This window comes from Melopsittacus undulatus, chromosome 6 (genome assembly GCF_012275295.1).
Source record: "Melopsittacus undulatus isolate bMelUnd1 chromosome 6, bMelUnd1.mat.Z, whole genome shotgun sequence".
Taxonomy (NCBI): domain Eukaryota; kingdom Metazoa; phylum Chordata; class Aves; order Psittaciformes; family Psittaculidae; genus Melopsittacus; species Melopsittacus undulatus.
Window position 1 is genome coordinate 63,057,373 of NC_047532.1, and position 21,147 is coordinate 63,078,519.

General features: G+C 38.9%; 1 protein-coding gene across 4 annotated transcripts in view; it reads left to right on the plus strand.

Moving 5' to 3' along the window:
* Positions 1-21,147, plus strand: part of COL11A1 (collagen type XI alpha 1 chain) — a 168,456-nt gene that overhangs the window by 111,852 nt on the left and 35,457 nt on the right. For all 4 annotated transcript variants that reach the window (XM_031054761.2, XM_031054762.2, XM_031054760.2 and 1 more), the window contains 9 exons: positions 1,360-1,467; positions 2,739-2,828; positions 3,123-3,176; positions 9,026-9,133; positions 9,603-9,710; positions 10,689-10,742; positions 15,822-15,875; positions 16,614-16,721; positions 20,552-20,605. In XM_031054761.2, coding sequence (XP_030910621.1) covers positions 1,360-1,467; positions 2,739-2,828; positions 3,123-3,176; positions 9,026-9,133; positions 9,603-9,710; positions 10,689-10,742; positions 15,822-15,875; positions 16,614-16,721; positions 20,552-20,605 — 738 coding nt within the window. The remainder of the gene's footprint in view (positions 1-1,359; positions 1,468-2,738; positions 2,829-3,122; positions 3,177-9,025; positions 9,134-9,602; positions 9,711-10,688; positions 10,743-15,821; positions 15,876-16,613; positions 16,722-20,551; positions 20,606-21,147) is intronic.

Genomic DNA, 21,147 nt, shown 5'->3' on the forward strand with positions numbered 1-21,147 from the left:
GGTGTATTAAAAGAGCTATATTGATGGTTATATTAACTTTTGTAACAAATGCTGCATAACAATTTTAGAAAGGTGTACTTAATAATCATCAGTGATTCCATGAAATATACAAATGATGGAATTACCTTTCCACCTCCAAGGTTTTTTTCTTCATGAGAATTCAAGAAGGCAGATTCATCTACCATGACATAGTTTAGAAAGAACAAAACGACATGTTCACGTAGCATGAGTATCAGGTCAAAGGATGTGATCCTGCCCCTTTACTCTGCTCTCGTGAGTGCAGTGTGCAGTTCTGGTGTCCTCAACATAAGGACAAAGAGCTGTTGCAGCAAGTCCATACTAGGCCATGAGGATGATCAGGGGCTGGAGCACCTCCTTTATGAAGACAGGCTGAGAACATGGGGGCTGTTCAGCCTGGAGAAGAGAGGCTGCATGGAGACCTCAGAGCAGCTTCCAGTGTCTGAAGGGGGCTACAAGGATGCCGGAGAGGGACTCTTCATTAGGGACTGTAGCAATAGGACAAGGGATGATGGTTTCAAACTTAAACAGGGAAAGTTCAGGTCAGATCTAAGGAAGACGTTCTTTACTGTGAGGGTGATGAGGCACTAGAAGAGGTTGCCCAAAGAAGTGGTAAATGCTCCATCCCTGGCATTGTTCAAGGCCAGGTTGAACATTAGTGTAGTGTAAGGTGCCCCTGCCCATGGCAGGGCATTGGAACTAAATTATCTTAAGGTCTTTTACAGCCCAAACAAGTCTATGATTTTACAATTCTCTGTGACTTTCTTGTCAGAGGCCAAACTTCAGTCACTTTTAGACTGTGGACAGATTCACTGTCAAAACTGCATTATTTGCAACAAAATCAAGCTTTTGGATTGCATGAACTTTTTTAGGTAATTCCCTCAGTGAAAATTTTCGGTTAGTGAATCTGAAGAGATATCTTTCAACATTTCCACATTCTAATTCATATTATACAGAAAAATAACAGTAAAGATAGTGTTTCAAGACAAGCATATTGCATGTTCTTCCTACGCCCTTCTTGTAACCTCCCCCTATATACATGGATGCACACTGTTTTAAGGCTTCATTGCTTAAGGAGCAAGGATAGTATTTTACACTTTGAAAGCTGTACAGATGCATCTGCAGGCAGAATGCAGTGCAAGATTTATTTTATAGGACAAAGATACTTTGTAAGTCATCTTTGCCTGGAGGGAAGGGTGAGGAATGTATGCTAACCAAGGGTAATACTGTTTTGTAACAGATACTCATCACAGCTGGTTGTTAAGAATCTGCTACTCCCCACTTTTAACCCCCAAGACATTCATTACCTTGAGGTGACTGACTTTTTACTTTTGTGCTTAGGGTCCTACTGGTGAGACTGGCCCAATTGGTGAAAGAGGTCATCCAGGTCCTCCTGGTCCACCAGGTGAACAAGGCCTCCCAGGTGCTGCAGGAAAAGAAGGTGCTAAGGTATGATGTTTTTTTTGGGAAACAAATTGGAGGGACAGGTAAATTGCTGACAGTCTTATATTTTAAATCATCCTGTAGAACATGCAGAATAAAATCAGAACATACAGTACAATATCACAGTTGGCACATTTCACCCAGAAAGATTTTGAAGTCTGGAGAATTCCAATTTTGGAGCTGTGTCCGCTTACACTGAAATAATGAGAATTCCCTTGAGCCAATAAATGTATTTTTTTCATAAAAAGACATTTTACATATATGTCATGGTTTAATTCCAGCTGGCAACTTAAGCCCATCACACAGGGATGGGGGAGACAATCAGAAGAGTAAAAGTGAAAAAAACCTCACGGTTTGAGGTAAAGACAGTTTAATAAGTAAAGCAAAAGCCATGCACACAAGCAAAGCAAAACAATGAATTAATTCACTTCTTTGTAATGACAGACAGGTGTTCAGCCATCCTCAGGAAAGCAGGGCTCCGTCATGCATAACTAGAGAAGGAAAATGCCATAACATGCCACATCCCCTCCTTGCTTCTTCCCCCAGCTTTATATGCTGAGCATGATACCATATGGTATGGAATATCCCTTGGGTCAGTTGGGGTCATCTGTGTCCTCTCCCAACTCCTTGTGCATCTGTCAGCCTGCTTGCTGGTGGCATGGTGTGAGAAGCAGAAAAGGCTTTGGCTCTCTCTAAGCACTGCTCAGCAGTAAGGGAAACACCCCTGTGTTTGCAACACTTGTTTCAGCACAAATCCAAACCACAGCCCCATATTAGCTACCATGAAAAAAGAAAAACAGATACCCATCCAAAACCAGCACACTATACATAGTAATGTAGTAGAAATACATAGTAATGACATGTTCATACTAAGGCATTATTATGGACATTGTCATTTAAAGTAAGAGGTTTACTACTGGCTAAAAGGCAAATTTAACCCCTTACTGTTAGGCCACAATTGTGGCACAAGACAAATACTGCTTATCTTAGTTATTATATAGTTATTTTTAATCTTCTATTTTTAGTGAGCATTGTTAATTTTTAATGAATGTATCTTTAAACATTTTTATGGCTTGCTGTGATTGTCACTATTTATATTCTAGAACTAATAGTGTGTTTTTAATTTATGGTGACAGACTATTGGGTGAATTGGTGGGGGCATAATTTTTTTTGTCATTACTATAACTAGGATCTGGTATTTCATTTTCATCATTCATTTAATGACTAATATAAGCATTTTAAACATTCTTTTAATCAAAATATAATATGTTTCCAAGGGTGACCCAGGCCCTCAAGGCATTCCTGGGAAAGATGGACCAGCAGGTCTTCGTGGTTTCCCTGGAGAGAGAGGCCTTCCAGGTGCTCAGGTATGATAAAAGCACTAGAACAACTGACATGATGTTTCTGAATGCAAGAAAACAATGGATTAGCTCTTTATTTTCATGGAATCTTCTCCTGTGCTGAAAGATGAATGCAATAGGAGAACAAACATCAAGCATCCAACATTGTTAAGTATCATTGTCTATATAAGTAACAACAAATTTATTCAGTTTCTTGTCTTTGGATTTCTACGTTCTTCTATTTATGTATTGCAGAAATAGCTCTTGAACTCTCCAGTGTAAGCAAAAGCTTTTTTTCCCCCTTTTTTCATTTTTTTTTAGGGTCCAGCTGGTTTGAAAGGAGGGGAAGGCCCACAAGGCCCACCTGGCCCACTTGTAAGTAAACGTAATAACTTTATGGAAATAGAAACAGTATTATGTAGTAACCTTTTCTCTTCTTTACATGCTGTGATGTTTTCATCAACACAGTCTGTAAACCAGCAGATAGATGTAATTTGAGGTGATCAATAATTATTTTCTACTAATTACACACTAACAAACATTCAAGGAGTGTGAAGCTTATGAACATCTGAAGCCTTCTGCTAGCAGTAGGCATGGGATTTGTTGCTCAGTACTTGGCACTTAACTCCTTAATTGAGATGAAAGAGGTGTTCCATAGTACAAAATCTATGGATAGTCAGTAGTGGATTCGTGCTGTTGTGGTGGGTATACTTGGCTGCCCACCAGGTGCCCACCAAGCCACTCTATCAGTTCCCCTTCTTACCTGGATGGGAGGAGAAAGAATGCAACAAAAGGCTTAAGATAAACTTAAGATAAAAGAGTTGAGATAAAGACAGGGAGATCACTCAGCAATTACGCTTACAGGCAAAACAGGCTGGACCTGGAGAAATTAATTTAATTTATTACTGATCAAGTCAGAGGAGGAGAATGAAAAATAAAAGCAGATCTTAAAAACACCGTACCCCCACCCCTCCCTTCTTCCCAGGCTGAACCTTGATCCTGAATTCCCCATTTCTTCCCCCAAAATGGCACAAGGAGACAGAGAATGGGGGCTGTGGTTAGTTCATCACACATTCTGTCTGCTATTCCTTTCTTCTCATGCTCTTCCCCTGCTCCAGAATGGGGTGACACCCACAGGAGACAGTCTTCCAGGAACTTCTCCTGCAGGAGTCCTTCCATGTGCTGCAGTTCTTTATGATCCATTCCAGTGTGGGTCCCTTCCACAGGGTGCAGCTCTTGAGTAACAGGATGCTCCAGCGCGGTTTCCCTGTGGGGCATAGCTCCTGCCAGCAAACCTGCTCCACTGTGGGCTTCTTTGCACACAGGGCCACAGGACAAGGGTAATTCAGGAGCTTCCTCCAAAACAGGCTTCCCACTGGGTCATAGCCTCCTTTGGGCACCCACCTGCTCTGGCATGGTGTCCTCCATGGGCTGCAAATGGATACCTGCTCCCTTGTTAACTTCCATGGGCTGCAGGTGGATATCATCTCCCTTGCAACCTCCCCAGGCTGCAGGTGGACACACACTCCACAATTAACCACCATGAGCTGCAGGGGAACAGCCTGACTCTCCATGGTCTTCACCCACAGGCTGCAGGGAATTTATCGCCTTGGTGTCTGCAGGGTTGTATGTCTCACACATTCTCACTCCTCTCTCTGACTAATTGCTCTTGCCCAATTTTTCTTTTTTTCCCTCCTTCTTAACTATGTTATCACAGAGGCACTACCACTGTCACTGACAGGGTTGGCCTTGGCCAGCATCATGTATATCTTGGAGCCAGCTGGCATTGGCCATTGGTATTAGACACAGAGGAAGCTTATCGCATCTTCTCACAGTAGTCACCCCTGCAGCCCTTCCTCCCACCCCCTAGATCTTGCCACATAAAAACAATACATCTTTGTTCCTTTGTGTAGTTCACTTATGCAGTTGACCAGCATTACGTAAAAAAATACTACTGGTGTTGTGCAGTCACATAAATGGCTCTTGGGGCCACACTACCTACTAAGGTAAACATAGTCATAGAAAGATTCACTTAGGAAGCTCAGGATTTTTTTAATACTGTTTTCCCAGTCTTTGAGAAATAGTTGTAGTGATAGCAGGAATTGTAAGCAGAGTGGAAAGAGAGTTTGAAAGGTAAACAATTAATTGTTTTTGAAGTATACCTTAAGTTCACTATAGCATAAGCAGTGCCCCTTGAGCACAAAGAGCACCAAGCTGCCCTGTGAGTATTCCAGATGTCCTCAGTGGGATTTGTGTCCTGTTTCATCTTTAATTACGAACTTGTTATGTTGAAATTGTTTTTCAGACCAAAAAAGATGCAGAGGTGTCCTTCATACTGGGTTTCTGTGCATCTGTGAGGGCAGCAATTAAACCACAACAGCTTGGGGTTCTTTCACAGTATCTCACAGCAGACCATGAACATCAAATAGTCCTAAAATATTTTCCCATCTATTTTTAGCCAACAGAGGATAGGCACAGGAGTGTCATTATAATGGAGAGTCTTCATTTGCCATTTATAATAGGAAAAGAACTCATGCCACTGGATGGTTTTCCTCTAATTCTCTGTCAATACCAATAGCTTCTAACTAGCATATATAGTCAATTACAAGCTTTTTTGGCTAGTGCATGCATCTGCAAGCATACCAAGCAAATGACTGCTCCAAATACTGTGCATGCCAATTACTGTGTTTAGAGGGATTTGGGCAAAAGAAAGAGATGCATGAATGTACTACAAAGCAATGGGATTTTTTTCTGGGTTTTTTTTTGTTTTATTTTTGGGGTGTGTGTGTGTGTGTTTGTTGTGTTGTATTGGGTTTCGGGGGGGGTTGTTTGGTTTTTTTTTAACAGTTCTCTTTTATGTGCTATTTTTGTCTTCTGTTTGTTTTCTCCCCTCCTCATACTATTGTGTGAAATGCTCAATGCTAATAAGAAAAAACTCTTTGGAATGTCAAGCACTCAGTTTTCATTAGTTTATTTGGAATAGGATGCCCAAATTGGGGTTAGACAGTTTGTTAATCAGTGAAAAGTATTGCTTCTACTATGTAGTATATACAATAGCTATAGTTACATATCTCCTCCCAAAAAGTGAGAAAAAACACAGTTACTAATGAGTTTAGTCTGTATAAGAGAAATGAAAGACAAAGCATGACACTTCCATTCTGTTTTAAGTAACAAATAGATTGAAAGCTGTGAGTACCCCTGCAAGACCACAGCTTAACAAGAAGTTTAGTAGTATAACAGGATTGTTTCAGGCTGCGACAGAGAGGCAAAAAAGATAATAAACACTGAAAAATAAAACAGACTTAAGAAGCTGCCTAAAATGCTTGTATGAGTTGTGACTGTAATTTAAAATGTTCTTCTTTGATCAGAGGACATTCTCACAAAGACATGAGAGGATCCTTGAAAACAGAAGGTTTAGTTTCTGTGTATAACTCATGTGGATTTTAAGCATAACAAATAAAAGTTATGCAAAGATGAAGATGAAAAGTTGGCTGAGTAAAAAGAACTACTAGAAATTATGGTCACTGTTAATGGTCTGATACAGAAAAAATCTATGACTTACTTAGATTTTTTTCCTCTCTCTTCTTGCATTCTACTGATGAGGTGACCTAAATTTGTTTAGCTTACAAGACATGACAAGATCAGAGACCCTGAGAGCATATCTGCAGGGTACGGCATTTTTTCTGTTGAATTCACTGAAGTCTTAGAAACTAAAACAACAGAAATATGACTGAAACTTAGGCATCCAACCTGACCTAAATAAATAAATAGACCAACACTTGGAAATATAAAGGCATCTGTGATTCCTGCACAAATAATATTTGTTGAATGCTCACACAAAATCAGATTTTACTGAGTTAATTTGCAAAAATATTTGGAGCAACCAGTCGTCACTCTCTTCTGCCACTGTTACCTGAAGGGAAAAGCTCTTTATTATTAATAAATGTCAGTCCAAGAAAAGTATATCATGATAAAAAGCAAAAACTTGGGCCCCCAGAAATGAAAGCATCTTAAAATTCAAGTGTTACAAGAGCCAGCAAATTTGATCATTCTTAAACATGAAAAAATCACTTGGCTGTTCAGAGCCTTGGGCTACACCACCTATTATTTATAAATTATTCCATGTATCACTCCACTTATATATAATGGAACAGAATATCCCACTGTCTTTGTTCCCATGCTTTCCTATCTACAGGGCACAGGAAGGATGTACAGCATCTTGAATCCTCAGGACTAGCAAAGCTGGATTTCCTGACAGAGTTGTTAGCCAGTGATGGTGTAAAAAAGCACAAAGAAGCTCCGTCATTCTCCATGCTCTGCCTGTACTCAGGAGTCTCCTATGTTGGAGATATTCAAGGCCTGCCTGGAGAAGTTCCTGTGTGGTGTACTCTAGGTTACCCTGCTCTTGCAGGGGGGTTGGACTATATGATCTTTTGAGGTCCCTTCCAACCCTTGGGATTCTGTGATTCTGTCTCCCTGTACATGCTGACTCTTGTGGAGACACAGGAAGAAGCAAGTTAGATGGCAGTTAATCTCTGTCAAGGCAAAGGAAGTTTTCCCCTGTGCTGTCAGGAATTCATTTCACACTTGGTCAGAATCTGCCTGTGTGATCAAGGAGGTATTAAGAATTCAAGTGTAAATGTTTTTTCCTCCTGGTTGTTTTCTTGCCATGATGTGCCTCCAAATAGGTGTCCATATCTTTGGTTGTGCATTATAGAGGACTTCACTGTTAGATCACTGTTTGGAAATTAACGCAGCTTGCTGCAATGATTTAAGATCAGCACTCCACATTGTGGCTTTTAACTAACTGATAAACAAATATGGATAGGCCAAAATTTAGCTTTTTAATTCTGAAACTCCTTTTATTTGAGTACAAGTTCTAATCTGTACTGTTGCCTCTTCCTTTCTATCCTTTTAGGAAGATTTTTTAATACCAGAGCACCTTGTTTCGTTTCCTTTTCCCCCTTCAGCACTACATAACAGCATATGCCATCTGTACTCCTAGAAAGTGTGATGAGAGGAAAAAACTGTTCCATCCTAGGTACCTCTTTTTTTATAGAGCAGTGCAGATTTTGCATATCTACAGAGTATAGACAGGTATATAAATATATTTCAAGACCAGGTTGGATGAAGCCTTGGGTGATATGGTTTAGTGTGAGGTATCCCTGCCCATGGCAGGGAGGTTGGAACTAGATGATCTTGAGGTCCTTTCCAATCCTAACTATTCTATGATTCTGTGATTCTATATAATCATTCTTTTCAGGTATACTCTATATACCTAAATTCTCTCCATACAGGCATATTGTATATACCTATAGAGTATATATATGTGTAGAGAGAGCCATTCTCTTCATTTTGTCTAGTTAGCTTAATCCAGAAGAAACCATAAAGGCATGGCTCAAATGATAAATGGTTATGGAGCTTAGCTCTGTGGCAGATTGACATATTTAAAGGAAAAGTTGGCTCTTTATGGAACAGCCATAAGCCCTACACTGCTTCAAATGAAAGAACTGAGAGGGAATGTAGAAACTAAATTCTCATTTATGGACGTTTTGGTAGTTCCAGGTAGAATGGAATGAAGTAATTACAATGGTATGACTCATTTAAAAATGAGGCTTATTGATGTTAGAGTAAAACTTTTTCCTCTCTGCTATTATTGTCTGCAAAAATGTATTTTAAAATACACAGTTTATTTTTTTTTTGCCATATGTGGCATCTCTGTTTCCCCTTTGAATTTGCAATATTAGGTTTTTAACTTCTGTGCTAATCTGAAGATCCCTGTACATTCAAGCATCCTCAGTGTGACACATCAAATGAATCATACTTCAGTAGAGTTTTACACAGGCGAATTGACCATCACAGCAGTGTTCAGCAAGAAACCTGACTAAAAATATGGGTTGTGGTGAAGGTTAGTTCTGTATTTTAATATGGTGAATATTCGTTTATCATAGTATGGCAGTGTATTTTTGAAGCAGAGGGGAAAATGTTCTTGAAAACAGGCTGAAGCACATTCCTATTATGATGAACAAATACAGGAAGGGGTGAAAAAAACCCAAATAGCACTGAATAAGAACTCTTGAGTATGAACTTCAGGTTAGTTCTTTCAGCCTTTTTATTTACTTGCACACAACAGATTATCTTCTCTGTCGAACCGAGTCATGAATTCCACCAGCAGTTATCAGGCTTGTATCAGAATTATCTTGCACTCTTTTCTTTCTTCCCAGGGTTCACCAGGGGAACGAGGAGCAGCAGGCACTGCTGGCCCAATTGGTCTACCAGGTCGTCCTGGACCTCAGGGTCCTCCAGGCCCTGCAGGAGAGAAGGGTGCTCCTGTAAGTAATCACAGAGTCACATAAAACTATTACAGCACAGATATTTCATTTCAGGATGTCACTCTTACCCACTCTAGTATTTGCCTTTTAAGCATATCCTCAGAATACCTGATCTAGTCCTTGTACATTTACAAGTAAGTAAATAGTAACATGTTTATTGTCATAACCTCTAACACCCAGGCAGGGTTAAGCCTGTTATTATCACAGCAGGGAATGGATATAAAAGGCTGTCAAATCATTCTTTCATTAAAACTTTGTACCCAGCCACTCTGCCTTAGTTTGGACCTGTATTTGTCATTGGCTTCCGTTATTACTTAGTATAATTTTCTGATGTGCTCTCTTCCTTTTAGAATTTCCTTTCTGTTTCTCTTTTCCTTATTATTTTTTATTGGTAGTATGACTCCCTGTACTGAAATCTCCATTACTCTCCTGTGATAATGGTGGGTCACTTCTATTTCTTGAAAACCAGGGTGAAAAAGGTCCTCAAGGTCCCGCTGGGCGTGATGGAGTACAGGGTCCCGTTGGACTTCCTGGTCCTGCCGGTCCTGGTGGCTCTCCTGGAGAAGATGGTGACAAGGTGAATCATTAAAATTTGTATTAGTGCATCTGTGAGATCTGTCAGTAAAGTTCTCTGTAGTTTTTCTCACCATAAATACAACAACGAAACAACCCTGCCTCCCCCAGACTCCTTCCGCCTACTGCAAAAAAAACTGAAAAACCCTTCTATAATCAGATGCCTGAGGAGCAGATGCCATGGGACACTGGGATTTGTGTTCAAGACTAACATTTATCCTGGCAAAGAAGCAAGAATGAAAATGTGGCAAAACAAATCAAGGCAGATGATGACAAAATTAATTCTTGCTTTTTTAGAAACTTTATTTGCAGAATGAGTAAGATAAAATATTCTCAGTAGCATATTGTGATTTGGAATCACTGAATAGGTTGAGGGTGTCAATATAATATATTCACAGCAGAGATATTCTGCTGACTTCTGGCAGAATTTAGGATACAGCACCTTTCAGGATCATCTTGCATGTTTGTTCGGTCCGGCACCGTTCTGTTAGCATAAGGTAAAGGTAAAGATTTTAAGGTTCATTTTTATTATGCATGTGTGTTATTTATCCCACAGAGAGTATTTTCTGTGATTTAATTATCTTTTATTATTGTATAAAGAAAACATATTTTTCCTGGTGATTTGAATAATTTTTAAGTTTTGAAATATTGTACACTTCAGTGAGAAGTAGTTGTTCAGTCACATACAGTTAGATGAGTCTGTAAATCAGGGTACTTTTTTTATAAGTTCATACTGAAGGTGACATGAGGAACACAATTTCCTTTATTTAGAGCTCATCAATAACTAAATTAATATGACATACTATTGATCGATGCAGAATTGCCCCCTTTAGACCTTCACACTTAAAGCAGCAGCATAAAACACAGAAGAATCATACCAAAGGGGACATTTAAAGATACTGTTATATTGACTTCAGCTAAGTGAGAAGGAGACCATTTTAAACAAGAAGTTTAACTTTTAACTTTCAACTTTCCATTACAGGGTGAAATTGGTGAACCAGGTCAGAAAGGTAGTAAAGGCGACAAGGGGGAAAACGTGAGTAGCAAAATCCTTCATCCATTATATTCTTCATAAATAGAAAGTATTCATGCATGAAGTATACAGGTAGCCTTGCTACATCACTGAACAGAAACAAAGACACACTTCAAAAACAGGTCTTCAAAATAAGATGAATTTTTATGAAACACTAGAGGTTTGTCGTTCTAGAGCCATGACTGTATTTAGTATTTCTCATAGTCCTTGAGCATATAGAATCATTAAAACATACCTAGGTAAAATACATTCCTTCCTATATAATTTTAATTCATCCATTCTACATGTGAACTGGAAGAGACAAGGAATACACATACATTCTTTTACTGTGACTAAGTTAACTTCACTGAGTGGATTGTGGGAACATGCCCAGCTTTAGCTTCTTAGGCATAACGATGAAGAATATGAAGACTCAGTAGAGAAACCTACTAATAGAGTTTTAAAATTTGTAAAGAATACCTAATTCATAGAAAGCACACTTCACTGATTACAACATTTCAGGACCTCAGATGAAATTCAAAATTACTTCTACAGTTCAAGCACTGCCTCTATTAATTGAAGCCAGAAAGATAAAAATCAGCTTTTCTACAGTAAAATTTGAAGCTAGAAAGAATAAAACAAGGCACTTTTTTCTGTTTGATTTTTGTTTCTTTCCCAAAAAGTCAGAAAAGGTTTGTTTATACTTCTGTTCAGTTTCAAGATAAACTGGCATTTTAGTTCAATAATTTTACATAAGAAATAATGCAGGAGTAATTGCAGAAATTTTTTTTTATTGTTACTATATTTTATCAATATTCACAGTTAGCAAAGCTCAGAGTTCAATATTGGGGTATTCATATCTAAGCATATTTAGTGTCTTGAAAACACTGTGTGCTTATTCTGATTGATAACTTCACATCATAAAAGTAGATTGCTTCTAAAAACCAAATTTATGACTTACACATAATCAGATGATGTTCTATAGGAAGATACAAAAAAATTCAAGCAGATTGCATATTTATAATTTCATGGAAAAAAATGTGTTAACAGAATGTACAAAAAAAGACAAGCTTTTTTTTATTTTTAAAGATAAGATTTTTCTTTCCAGTTATTTATGTGAGAGGCTTTTACAGTTTCAGGTGCAGAATCCACATACTTTTCACAACCTTATTTCATTATCAGATCACAAGTGCCATAATAAATTATTTGTTATGCCCTATTAACACAAAGATTGTAATATTACACATATGGATGAGAGAACACTTATATTATAAACCCCAGTTTTCCAAGGAACATAGGTATGACCAAGTTTGAGACTTCTGGTCCAGCCTAAAATTCCTCCAGCACCTGGGCCGGGGCAATCCCAAGCACAGCTACAGTCTGGGGGAGACTGGATGGAGCAGCCCTGAGAAGGACTTGGGGGTGCCAGGTGAGGAGAAGCTGCCCATGACCTGGCTTCAGTGTGCTCTTGAGACCAGAACCGCCGCATGTGCTGGGCTGCACCTCCAGGGCATGAGCAGCAGCTCAGGGAGGGGATTCTCCCCCTCTGCTGTGCTCTGGGGAGACTCCACGTGGAGAAACACATTCAGCTTTGGGGCCTGCAATACCAGAGGGACATGGAGCTGCTGGAGTGAGTCCAGGGGAGGCCACAGAGCTGCTGTGAGGGCTGGAGCAGCTCTGCTCTAGAGCCAGGCTGAGAGAGCTGGGCTGGTTCAACCTGGAGAAGAGAAGGCTCCTGAAGGGGAGATGTTAGAGAAGCTCACAGTGCCTAAAGGGGGCCCATAAGATATCTGGATAGAGAATTTTAACAAGGGCATGTAAGGCCCATGGCAGGGGGTTGGAACTAGATGATCTTGAGGTCCTTTCCAATCCTAACTATTCTATGATTCTATGATAGGGTAAGAGGGAATGGCTTTAAGCTTTTAAAGGATAGATCTAGATTAGACATTAGGCAGAAGCTCTTCCCTATGAGGGTGCTGAGGCGCTGGCACAGGGTGTCCACAGAAGCTATGGCTGCCCCATCCCTGACAGTGTTCAAGGCCAGATTGGACACAGGGACTTGGAGTGACCTGCTCTAGTGGAAGGTGTCCCTGCCCATGACAGGGGGTTGGAACTGATGAGCTTTAAGGTCTCTTCCAGCCTAAACCATTCTGTGATTCTATGATAATCTGGTCTTGAATGCCTTGATGAACTTGGTAAAATTAATTTATCAAATTAAGACATTTTAGAAGTTAGTTTTAAAGCTGTGGACTTGTTCCCCGTTAGCTGAAAATCAGTCTTAATCTATTTGCTCTCATAGTTGTAAACCAGCTGTGGGGATACATAAAGATACATTCAGCTCTTCCCCTGTCCATCTAAAAAGGGTCATAACAGTACAGGCCCTGTGTACATGATAACTTATGGTGTTTAAAGGAAAGCGCAGAAGTGGCATGTGAAGTAGGTCATGGTCCAGTTTCACTTCAGGCTTGGCATGTGATCAAATGCATATCCTTTTGTTTTCCCCTCTGATGTGCCTCTTCACTAGAGATGCTTCTGCATTAGAGGAATGCAGAAGAAATACATGCTCCCCATTTCTCTTTCAGACCATTTTAGCAGACCAGCTAGTTATACTGAGCATTAGACTGTGACTAAAATTCTCATCGTGAGTGCTAATTCATTTGGGCATGTTCCAGCAGATCTGCTGTTGTGGTTTAATCCCAGCCAGTAACTCAGAACCATGCAGCTGGTCGCTCCCTCCCTCCCCTCTTCCCCCTTCTGCTCCCGGTGGCATGGGAGGAGAATCAAAAAAATGTAAACCTCACTGGTTGAGATAAGTTCAATAACTAAATTTCTAGTAACAGTCCAATAACTAAAGTATAAATACAAAACTAGTACTACTACTAAGGGAAATAACAAAGGAAAAGAATACAAAACTAAAAGGGGAAAAGTTAAAAAACGAATAAACACAATTGCTCACCACCTGCCAACCGATACCCAGCCCAACCCAAGCAGCAGTCTGGCCCTTCTGGGTAACTCCCCCCAGTTTCTATACTGGGCATGACATGCTGTGGTATATAATATCTCTTTGGCTAGTTTGGGTCAGGTGTCCTGTCTCTGCTTCCTCCCGGCTTCCTGTGCCCCTCCTCAGTGGCAGAGCATGAGACTGAAAAGTCCTTGATTTGGCTAAGTGCTACTGAGCAACAACTAAAACATCAGTGTGTTGTCAGTGTTGTTTTCAGACTAAAGCTGAACCACATCACTGCATCAGCTAAGAAGGAGAAAAATAACTGTTACAGTTAAACCCAGGTCATCTGCTTTACAAGTAAAGTGTCTGCAGTAAAATCCTTTTGAGAGCATATCCTGTATTTTCAGTCTCAAGGTCTGAGGCATTTGGGAATATAACGTTTTTCTTAAAATACAAGATTCAGTGTTCAGGCCTGCTTAGTTGAAGTGAATGTTACCCCATTTCAAGTCAAGTGTATTGAATCTCATTTGTCCTCAATTATAGTAATTTAACCCTGACAGTTCTAGAATGTGTTTATTTCAAATCTCCTTTCCTTTAAACATGCTGATGGATTTTGGGGTAGGGAGAAAGGCCTCTGGAAGATTCTGAAGAGGAAGGACAGCGCAATTTTATTGTTGATGTACATTCTATCTTGAGTTTTAAAACCTCCACAGTCAGAGGAGCCTTCATGAGCTAAATAGTCTCTTCTGATCATTCCCCCTCCATTTGCCCTCCACAGTAAAGAACAAAAAAGAGTCTAGCCATGTCTCCAAATAACTTTGTGTTAATCAATTGCAAAGTACCTTTCAATGATACTTTGTATCAAAATGAGTATTTAAATGAGATTAAAAATGTGTAGATCTCTTTCTGCATCCTGAAAAATAAAGGAGCAGGTAGAAGCATTCTGCAGAGTGTAGGAATATTCTGTTCTGATATGATTTTGCTAATTCCCTTTGTTATGGTAACAACCCCCCCTCTAGTCAACAGGAGCATTCTTAGGACTCCTTTCATTTAGTTTCACCATAGAGGATAAAAGCCTTTGCTTCCTCTATTGGTATCATATATGCGACAAGAAAATTATAAAAGTGAAGAAATACATAGCCTGACACTTCAATCTCCCTAGAAAATAAGATACTCTAAAACCTACATAGAATGAAAAGAAATAGACTATAAGACTTAAGAAGTTCCTTTTCCTAATCTCCCTATAAAGGGTAGAGTAATCCAGTTTTAGCTCTAGTAAGTTTTTAAATCCAAGGATCATTCTGCACTAAATTCCCAGGCAAGAAACTACAATTTTCTTGCCATCTGAAATAGCAGACTGGAATTCAGCCCTTGCCAGCTGTAAGGTTTTTTGCTTCCTTAGCTTCACTTTTTATCAGTCTAGTCTCTACAGCTGGTGCAAAAACCAGCCTCAACCTACTACATAATTTTACCTACATTATAAACTAGTATCTTGCATTCCTGTATTCTATTTGTTAGATACTTTCATTATGTCATATCTGCATAACTGACTTCTAAATTATGTGCAGTGTAACATGGAAAGCTATTATTCTGTAAGGAGACTGAAAAAAATAAGAAATTCATCTCAGAGACACGTTTTTTACCATTCTCTTGAAAAGAGACTTAGTATCAAAGGGTACATGTCTCCAAGTGCTAAATGACTTAGACGTTTTCATGCCACCTGGAGGTCATTTGTGCTGTTACAAAAACCATTTGCCATTTCATAAGAACAAATCCAAATAAGCATTCAATTTCAATATAGATTGTCCTACACAAATTATTCAAAACGTCTGTTATTTTTAATTGTGAAAAACATACATTTTTCATTTTATTCACATTTGCATGGGAATCTATTGTAAATATTCTGAAACATTACAAATGTGCTTTCAATAAATGCCGATATTAAGTCTGTTACAGATGTGCAAATCTGAGTTTTTGAGAGATAAACAAATAATGATTGCACTGAATGGAAGAGACGTGTAAATAATGCTACATTCTCTATGAATAAATGCAGAGATGCTTAATAGACCTTGATCATGCAAATAGGTTGTCTCTATATTTGCTTTTAATCTCGTTTCAAATGCCATAATCACAAGCTTTTGGATGTTTCTTTGTTGCAGGGTCCTCCGGGTCCACCAGGTCTCCAGGGTCCTGTTGGTGCCCCTGGTATAGCTGTAAGTAGCTTAGAGCAAACCCCTGTCTTGCCATAACTCATCTTGGAAGTTCTTTTAACTGCATTCTCCTTACCCAGGCATTTATTAAATCACTATCAACAGTTCTGTTGTTGTCCACTTACATGCAGCTGTCTATTATAAGTAAGCCCGCAAAGGTGTTACTCTATTGTTATATTCTTCATAGCTGTTATTCTGTTACTGCAGGGTAGTAATTTGATGGAATTATTAAAAATGAAGTAGTGTAAATAGTGAATGGGACTGTCCTTTCAGTGAACTTGGTTGATGGTTTGTATAACAGTCAGTGTTAAAATCACCTCACTACCAGATGCATTTAAAACTAAAATCCACCTGATACCAGGTGCATTGCTTTTTATTGTTATTTAGAAGGTTTTGAATTCTTGAAGGTACCGTGAAGATTGGTAGAACTATATCCTACTCATAGTTACTAACATGTAGGTATTCAGAAGATACAAAATTTATGCAGATGTGAAAGGGAAGAGGTATTCAGGAAAAATCTTTGTGAGACATGCAGTATTATTTGACCTACATTAAACCAGGACATATGCTGGTATTTTATTTATATAACAGACTTCATTCATTCAAGGTGGTATAGATGCATTTGTAAAGATATCAGCATGATTCTGAGCCTGCTTGCTGTTGTTTTCCACTGATTTCCATGGAGCTTTTTCTGTTATTATCAAACCCACGATATTTTTGCTTTTCACTGCTTCCAAACAGGGAGGTGATGGGGAACCAGGCCCAAGAGGTCAGCAAGGAATGTTTGGGCAAAAAGGTGATGAAGGTCCTCGAGGATTCCCAGGCCCTCCAGGCCCTATTGGCTTACAGGTAAATTCCTTTATTATTTACCCTCCACCTGTTAGCACCCTGATTCTTTCAGAAACTGAGTATTGTCTTCTATTAAATAAATGATAGCATCATTTAATAAGAACTGAAGTACCCCATATTTGTAGAGTTCATGCATAAATAGAAGATTAAATGCTGAAGGAGATAGATTGGTAGAATGTTCTTAACTCCTGGCTACCACAGGCTTTAGAATTTCATTCGATTATTCGTTCATTTTAGAGTCTGACAATTTCTGCTTCACTAAGAGCACTTCTTTTACTGGAGATACACATCTTAAAGAAAAGATTGGAGGTGTTTTTACCATGTCCTAGTCATTAACTGTATTTTCACAACAGGTATTGGCAGCATAGTGTTTTCTCAGTGATACCGTCACAGATACTTGCATTTAGAAAGATTATCAGAACTCCATGATGCTTACACACTGCTGCCATCACTGGCAGGTTCCTATAGTTTCATGTGTCTTCCTCTTCAAATTGTTATTTTGAGTCCAAAAAGACAAAGAAAGCATACAGTAAATTGTAGGCTTCTCACTCCAGCGTCCAGAGAATTACAGTTGAAAAATTCTGCTTTTTCAAAAAATTGTATTTGCTTAATTATAACAAAACAAAGATCAAGACATTTAGGGCCTTTGATTAACTTCTATGTAATTAATATTAGAGCATGGAACACTTTGAAGCTATTTCTAATCCATGCATTAAGCTGTAATATGAATCATAAAAAATGGAAACCTGAACCTGTACCTATTATTTTTTAAATTCTTTTACATAATGCAACTCACAAAACTTACAATGAAGTACGTAAAATGCTGCAAACCTTCGTATCTTCATGGAAAATCACAGACTAATTATTAGTGTTGGAAGGGCCCTCTGTAGATCATCCTAGTGATCACTCCCTGCCACCTGCCAAGTCCAACCACCTGCCACAGCAGGGCCACCCAGAGCAGGGCATACAGGAACATGCCCAGGCTGGTTAAAATGTCTCCAGAGAGGGAGACTCCACAACCCCCTGGGCAGCCTGTGCCAGTGCTCTGACACCCTCAACGCAAAGAAATTCTTCCTCATGTTGAGGTGAAACTTGTTGTGTGTCAGTTTATGGCCATTACTCCTCGTCCTGTCACTGGGCACCACTCGAAAGAGTCTGGCACCATCTTCTTGGCACCTGCCTTTGAGCTATTGATCTGCATTGATGAGATCCCCTCTCAGGCTACTCTAAATAGTTCATTACTGCACCAACATGTCTTACATACTGCCTTTGAAATGGAATATGTCTTTATTTTCAGAAATCTTAACTCCAAAAAGTTATTCCTAAATTTTAATATGAACTGTGAAATTTTTTACTAAAGACAGTGAAATAAAATTATTCTTGTTATTTTTCTCAGCTCTATGATACTGTTCAGTTGATGTTTTTCAGTAAAGTCCACCTTCACATTTTAAGTTTAATGAACACTAAATTACATAAATGTAAAAAACAATTGGTTTGAGACTTACAAAAATTAAATAAGTTAAATGGGGAATTTTATTTCTCTGATTAAGATTTTAATTTGAATATGTTGCTTCCTGGACTGAGAGCCCTTATTTGCTAATGGTATTGAAGTACCTTTGAGAACTCAAAGAGCTTCTTTGAGAAATCAGGAGTTTCTTCTATTCAGTAATCCAGTTCTCATGGTAATTATGAACTGTTGGGGAGTAACAACTTTCTCTGTCTTATAGATAATATTGCACAGTAACTGTATCACACTTCAGTTAAATTTGGTTGATATTACCTACATTGGATATTAAGTAAAAAGTATTTTTGTTCATAAAATTGGATATCAGTAATTTTGAACATTTATTACCTTAATTTTTAATTTCCTGGCTATTTAATTTTGTTAGTATTTTTTAAAATAGGGGAATTTCTAACAAAATGAGTTGATAGTAAAGAATAGCTGAAAAATCCTATGGGCCTAGGTTATCTTATAGTCAATTTATGTCAATTTTTACTTTTATTACATTTATGTAACTTAGTGCTCATTAATTTTGAATATAAAACACCTCAATTGCTTCTTGCCAAAAGGAACTGAAAATACTATGTCCAATAATGCATGAAATATTGATTCAGTGAAATTAGTGTGATTTTTTTCAAGGTTGAAATAGGAGTTCACCAAATAGTTTTGGAAAGTTTTTGATAGAAATATCAAGTAAATATTTAATTGCCTTGAAAGGTTTATAAATACCTCCTCTGCAAGCAGTTGAATGAACTGTTTAGGATTAGCATGAGTATGAATCATAATGGACAAAGCATTCAACTTTTTAAGTTAAATATCTTCCTATGTGCATGGGGTAGAATTGAGTAGACTGTTCGCAGCTGGAAGATCTAGTTTGTTTGAGGTGAGATTATTTTCTCTGAATATCAGCTCTCTGAAGACTAGTCATGTTGTCCAGGTCTAGGCTTCTCCTCTACTCACACTTTAGAACAGTTAGCTACAAATTTGTTATTTAAAACTCCTCACAGTGAAGGAAAAAGTAAGTCAGTTCAAATTTTACTTGCTGAATTATTACAATATTACCAAAAGTAAACATGAAATAAGTTAGAAAGTGGTAACACTTAGAAACAGCTCTTAATGTAATGTAAGTCAATGTAATGCTGTTGACTCCAGATTCAAGGGATCTGCTTTTTATAGAAGCTAAGCTTTGATCCTGCTTTTAGGAATGCCCAGCTTCTGGCTGTGGTAATAGTATACTAGATTTCAGATCAGGGAGACCTTATTGCAGCATTTCATTTCTTAAAAAAGTCCTCTAAAAAAGATGGGAAGAGACTTCTCAGCAGGGCCTGTGGTGACAGGATGAGGGGAGATGGGTTTAAACTAAAAGAGGGAGATTCGGGCTGACATGAGATAAAAATGCTGTACAATGAGGGTGGTAAAACGCTGGCATGGGTTGCCCAGAGAGGTGGTGGATACACCATGCCTGGAGACATTCAACATCAAGCTGCATGTGGTTCTGGGCAGCCTGCTCTATGTGAAGATGTCCCTGCTCATTGCAGGGGGGTTGGACTAGATGAGCTTTGAAGGTCCCTTCCAACCCCAAACTATTCTGTAGTTCTATGGTAAGCATCAGCTACAGTTCCTTTTCTTGGTGTTTGTTAGTAGTCAAACTTGGACAGTTTGCTTCTAAGAATATGTTTGTATAACCCAATGCAATGCCTCTCAGCAGGATTTATTACCTCCACTGGACACCTTACTAAAGCAGTTGCAGAGCTTCCAGTACTCAGGTAGCTTAGACATCCTTGCATACCACTTCACTGTGCTGCACTGATCATGTGTTCTTTACATATATATGCATCATATCATAAATCAAATTATCCAGATGCCCATCTGGGGTCTGGGTAATGATGGCAGTGTTTTTAAAGTCAGCCACCCACATCAGCATTTCTGTGTCGGTTTTTTATTTGGTTTTGTTGTTGATTTGCCTTTTTTTTGCCAAAAATCTTTCTGCTTTCCTCTCCTCTCCTTTCTTTCCCGTTTATTTCCTCTCCTCTCCTTTCCTTTCATTTGCTTTCAGTTCCTTTCCTCTCCTCTCCTCTTTTTTCCTTTCCTTTTCCTTTTCCTTTTCTTCTGTTCCCTTCCCTTTCCTTTCTCCTTTCTTTTCTCCTTTCCTTCCCCTTCCCTTTTCCTTTTCCTTTTCCTTTTCCTTTCCTCTCCCTTTCCCTCCCCTTCCCTCCCCTCCTCTCCTCTCCAAGTTTCACTTGTAGATCTGATTTATATTATTTCATATTGATTTATAACTCATAATTCCAGGTACCCTTCTAATAGTTTTCTCCTCCTCATGTTTTAGGGTCTGCCTGGCCCACCAGGTGAAAAGGGTGAAAATGGTGATGTGGGCCCAATGGTAAGACTTATTCCCCATTGCTCATTCTGGAGGATATAAGTAGTCCCGTGTAGTCCTGTCTTTACTCTGTAGCTCACAATTTGAAAAGCTAGTCCTGAATTTGGTGCATGTGTATGAAACATTTTGTGTAACATAAACTCTCTGGCATTTACTTTGCTTTCCCACATCTCCTCATCTTTTATATCAAGATTTAAGAAACTTAAGAAAATAAAAGACTAGGTAGCAGAGCAGATGCTGTGTGTGTCTGAGACAGGACGGTAGTAAGCAGGTTCAGGAAAAAACAACTAAAAGGAGAGACCACTGCACCAGAGTGTTTAGAGATGCTTTGAAATTCAGGGCAGTGTACCTTAGCTGCAGGGGGTTGCAGGCCAGAAGATGGTAAACACTCTTTGGCTATGTTCACTCTGTTTCTCTGGGTGATCTTAAGTTCATACTGTTGACAGAATTCCTGACTGAAATGCAAGCTACATTTTCCTCCAACACCCAGTGCCAAGCCTCTCGTGTGTAGGCACCATAGCTGTTACCAGCAATATCAGATACTC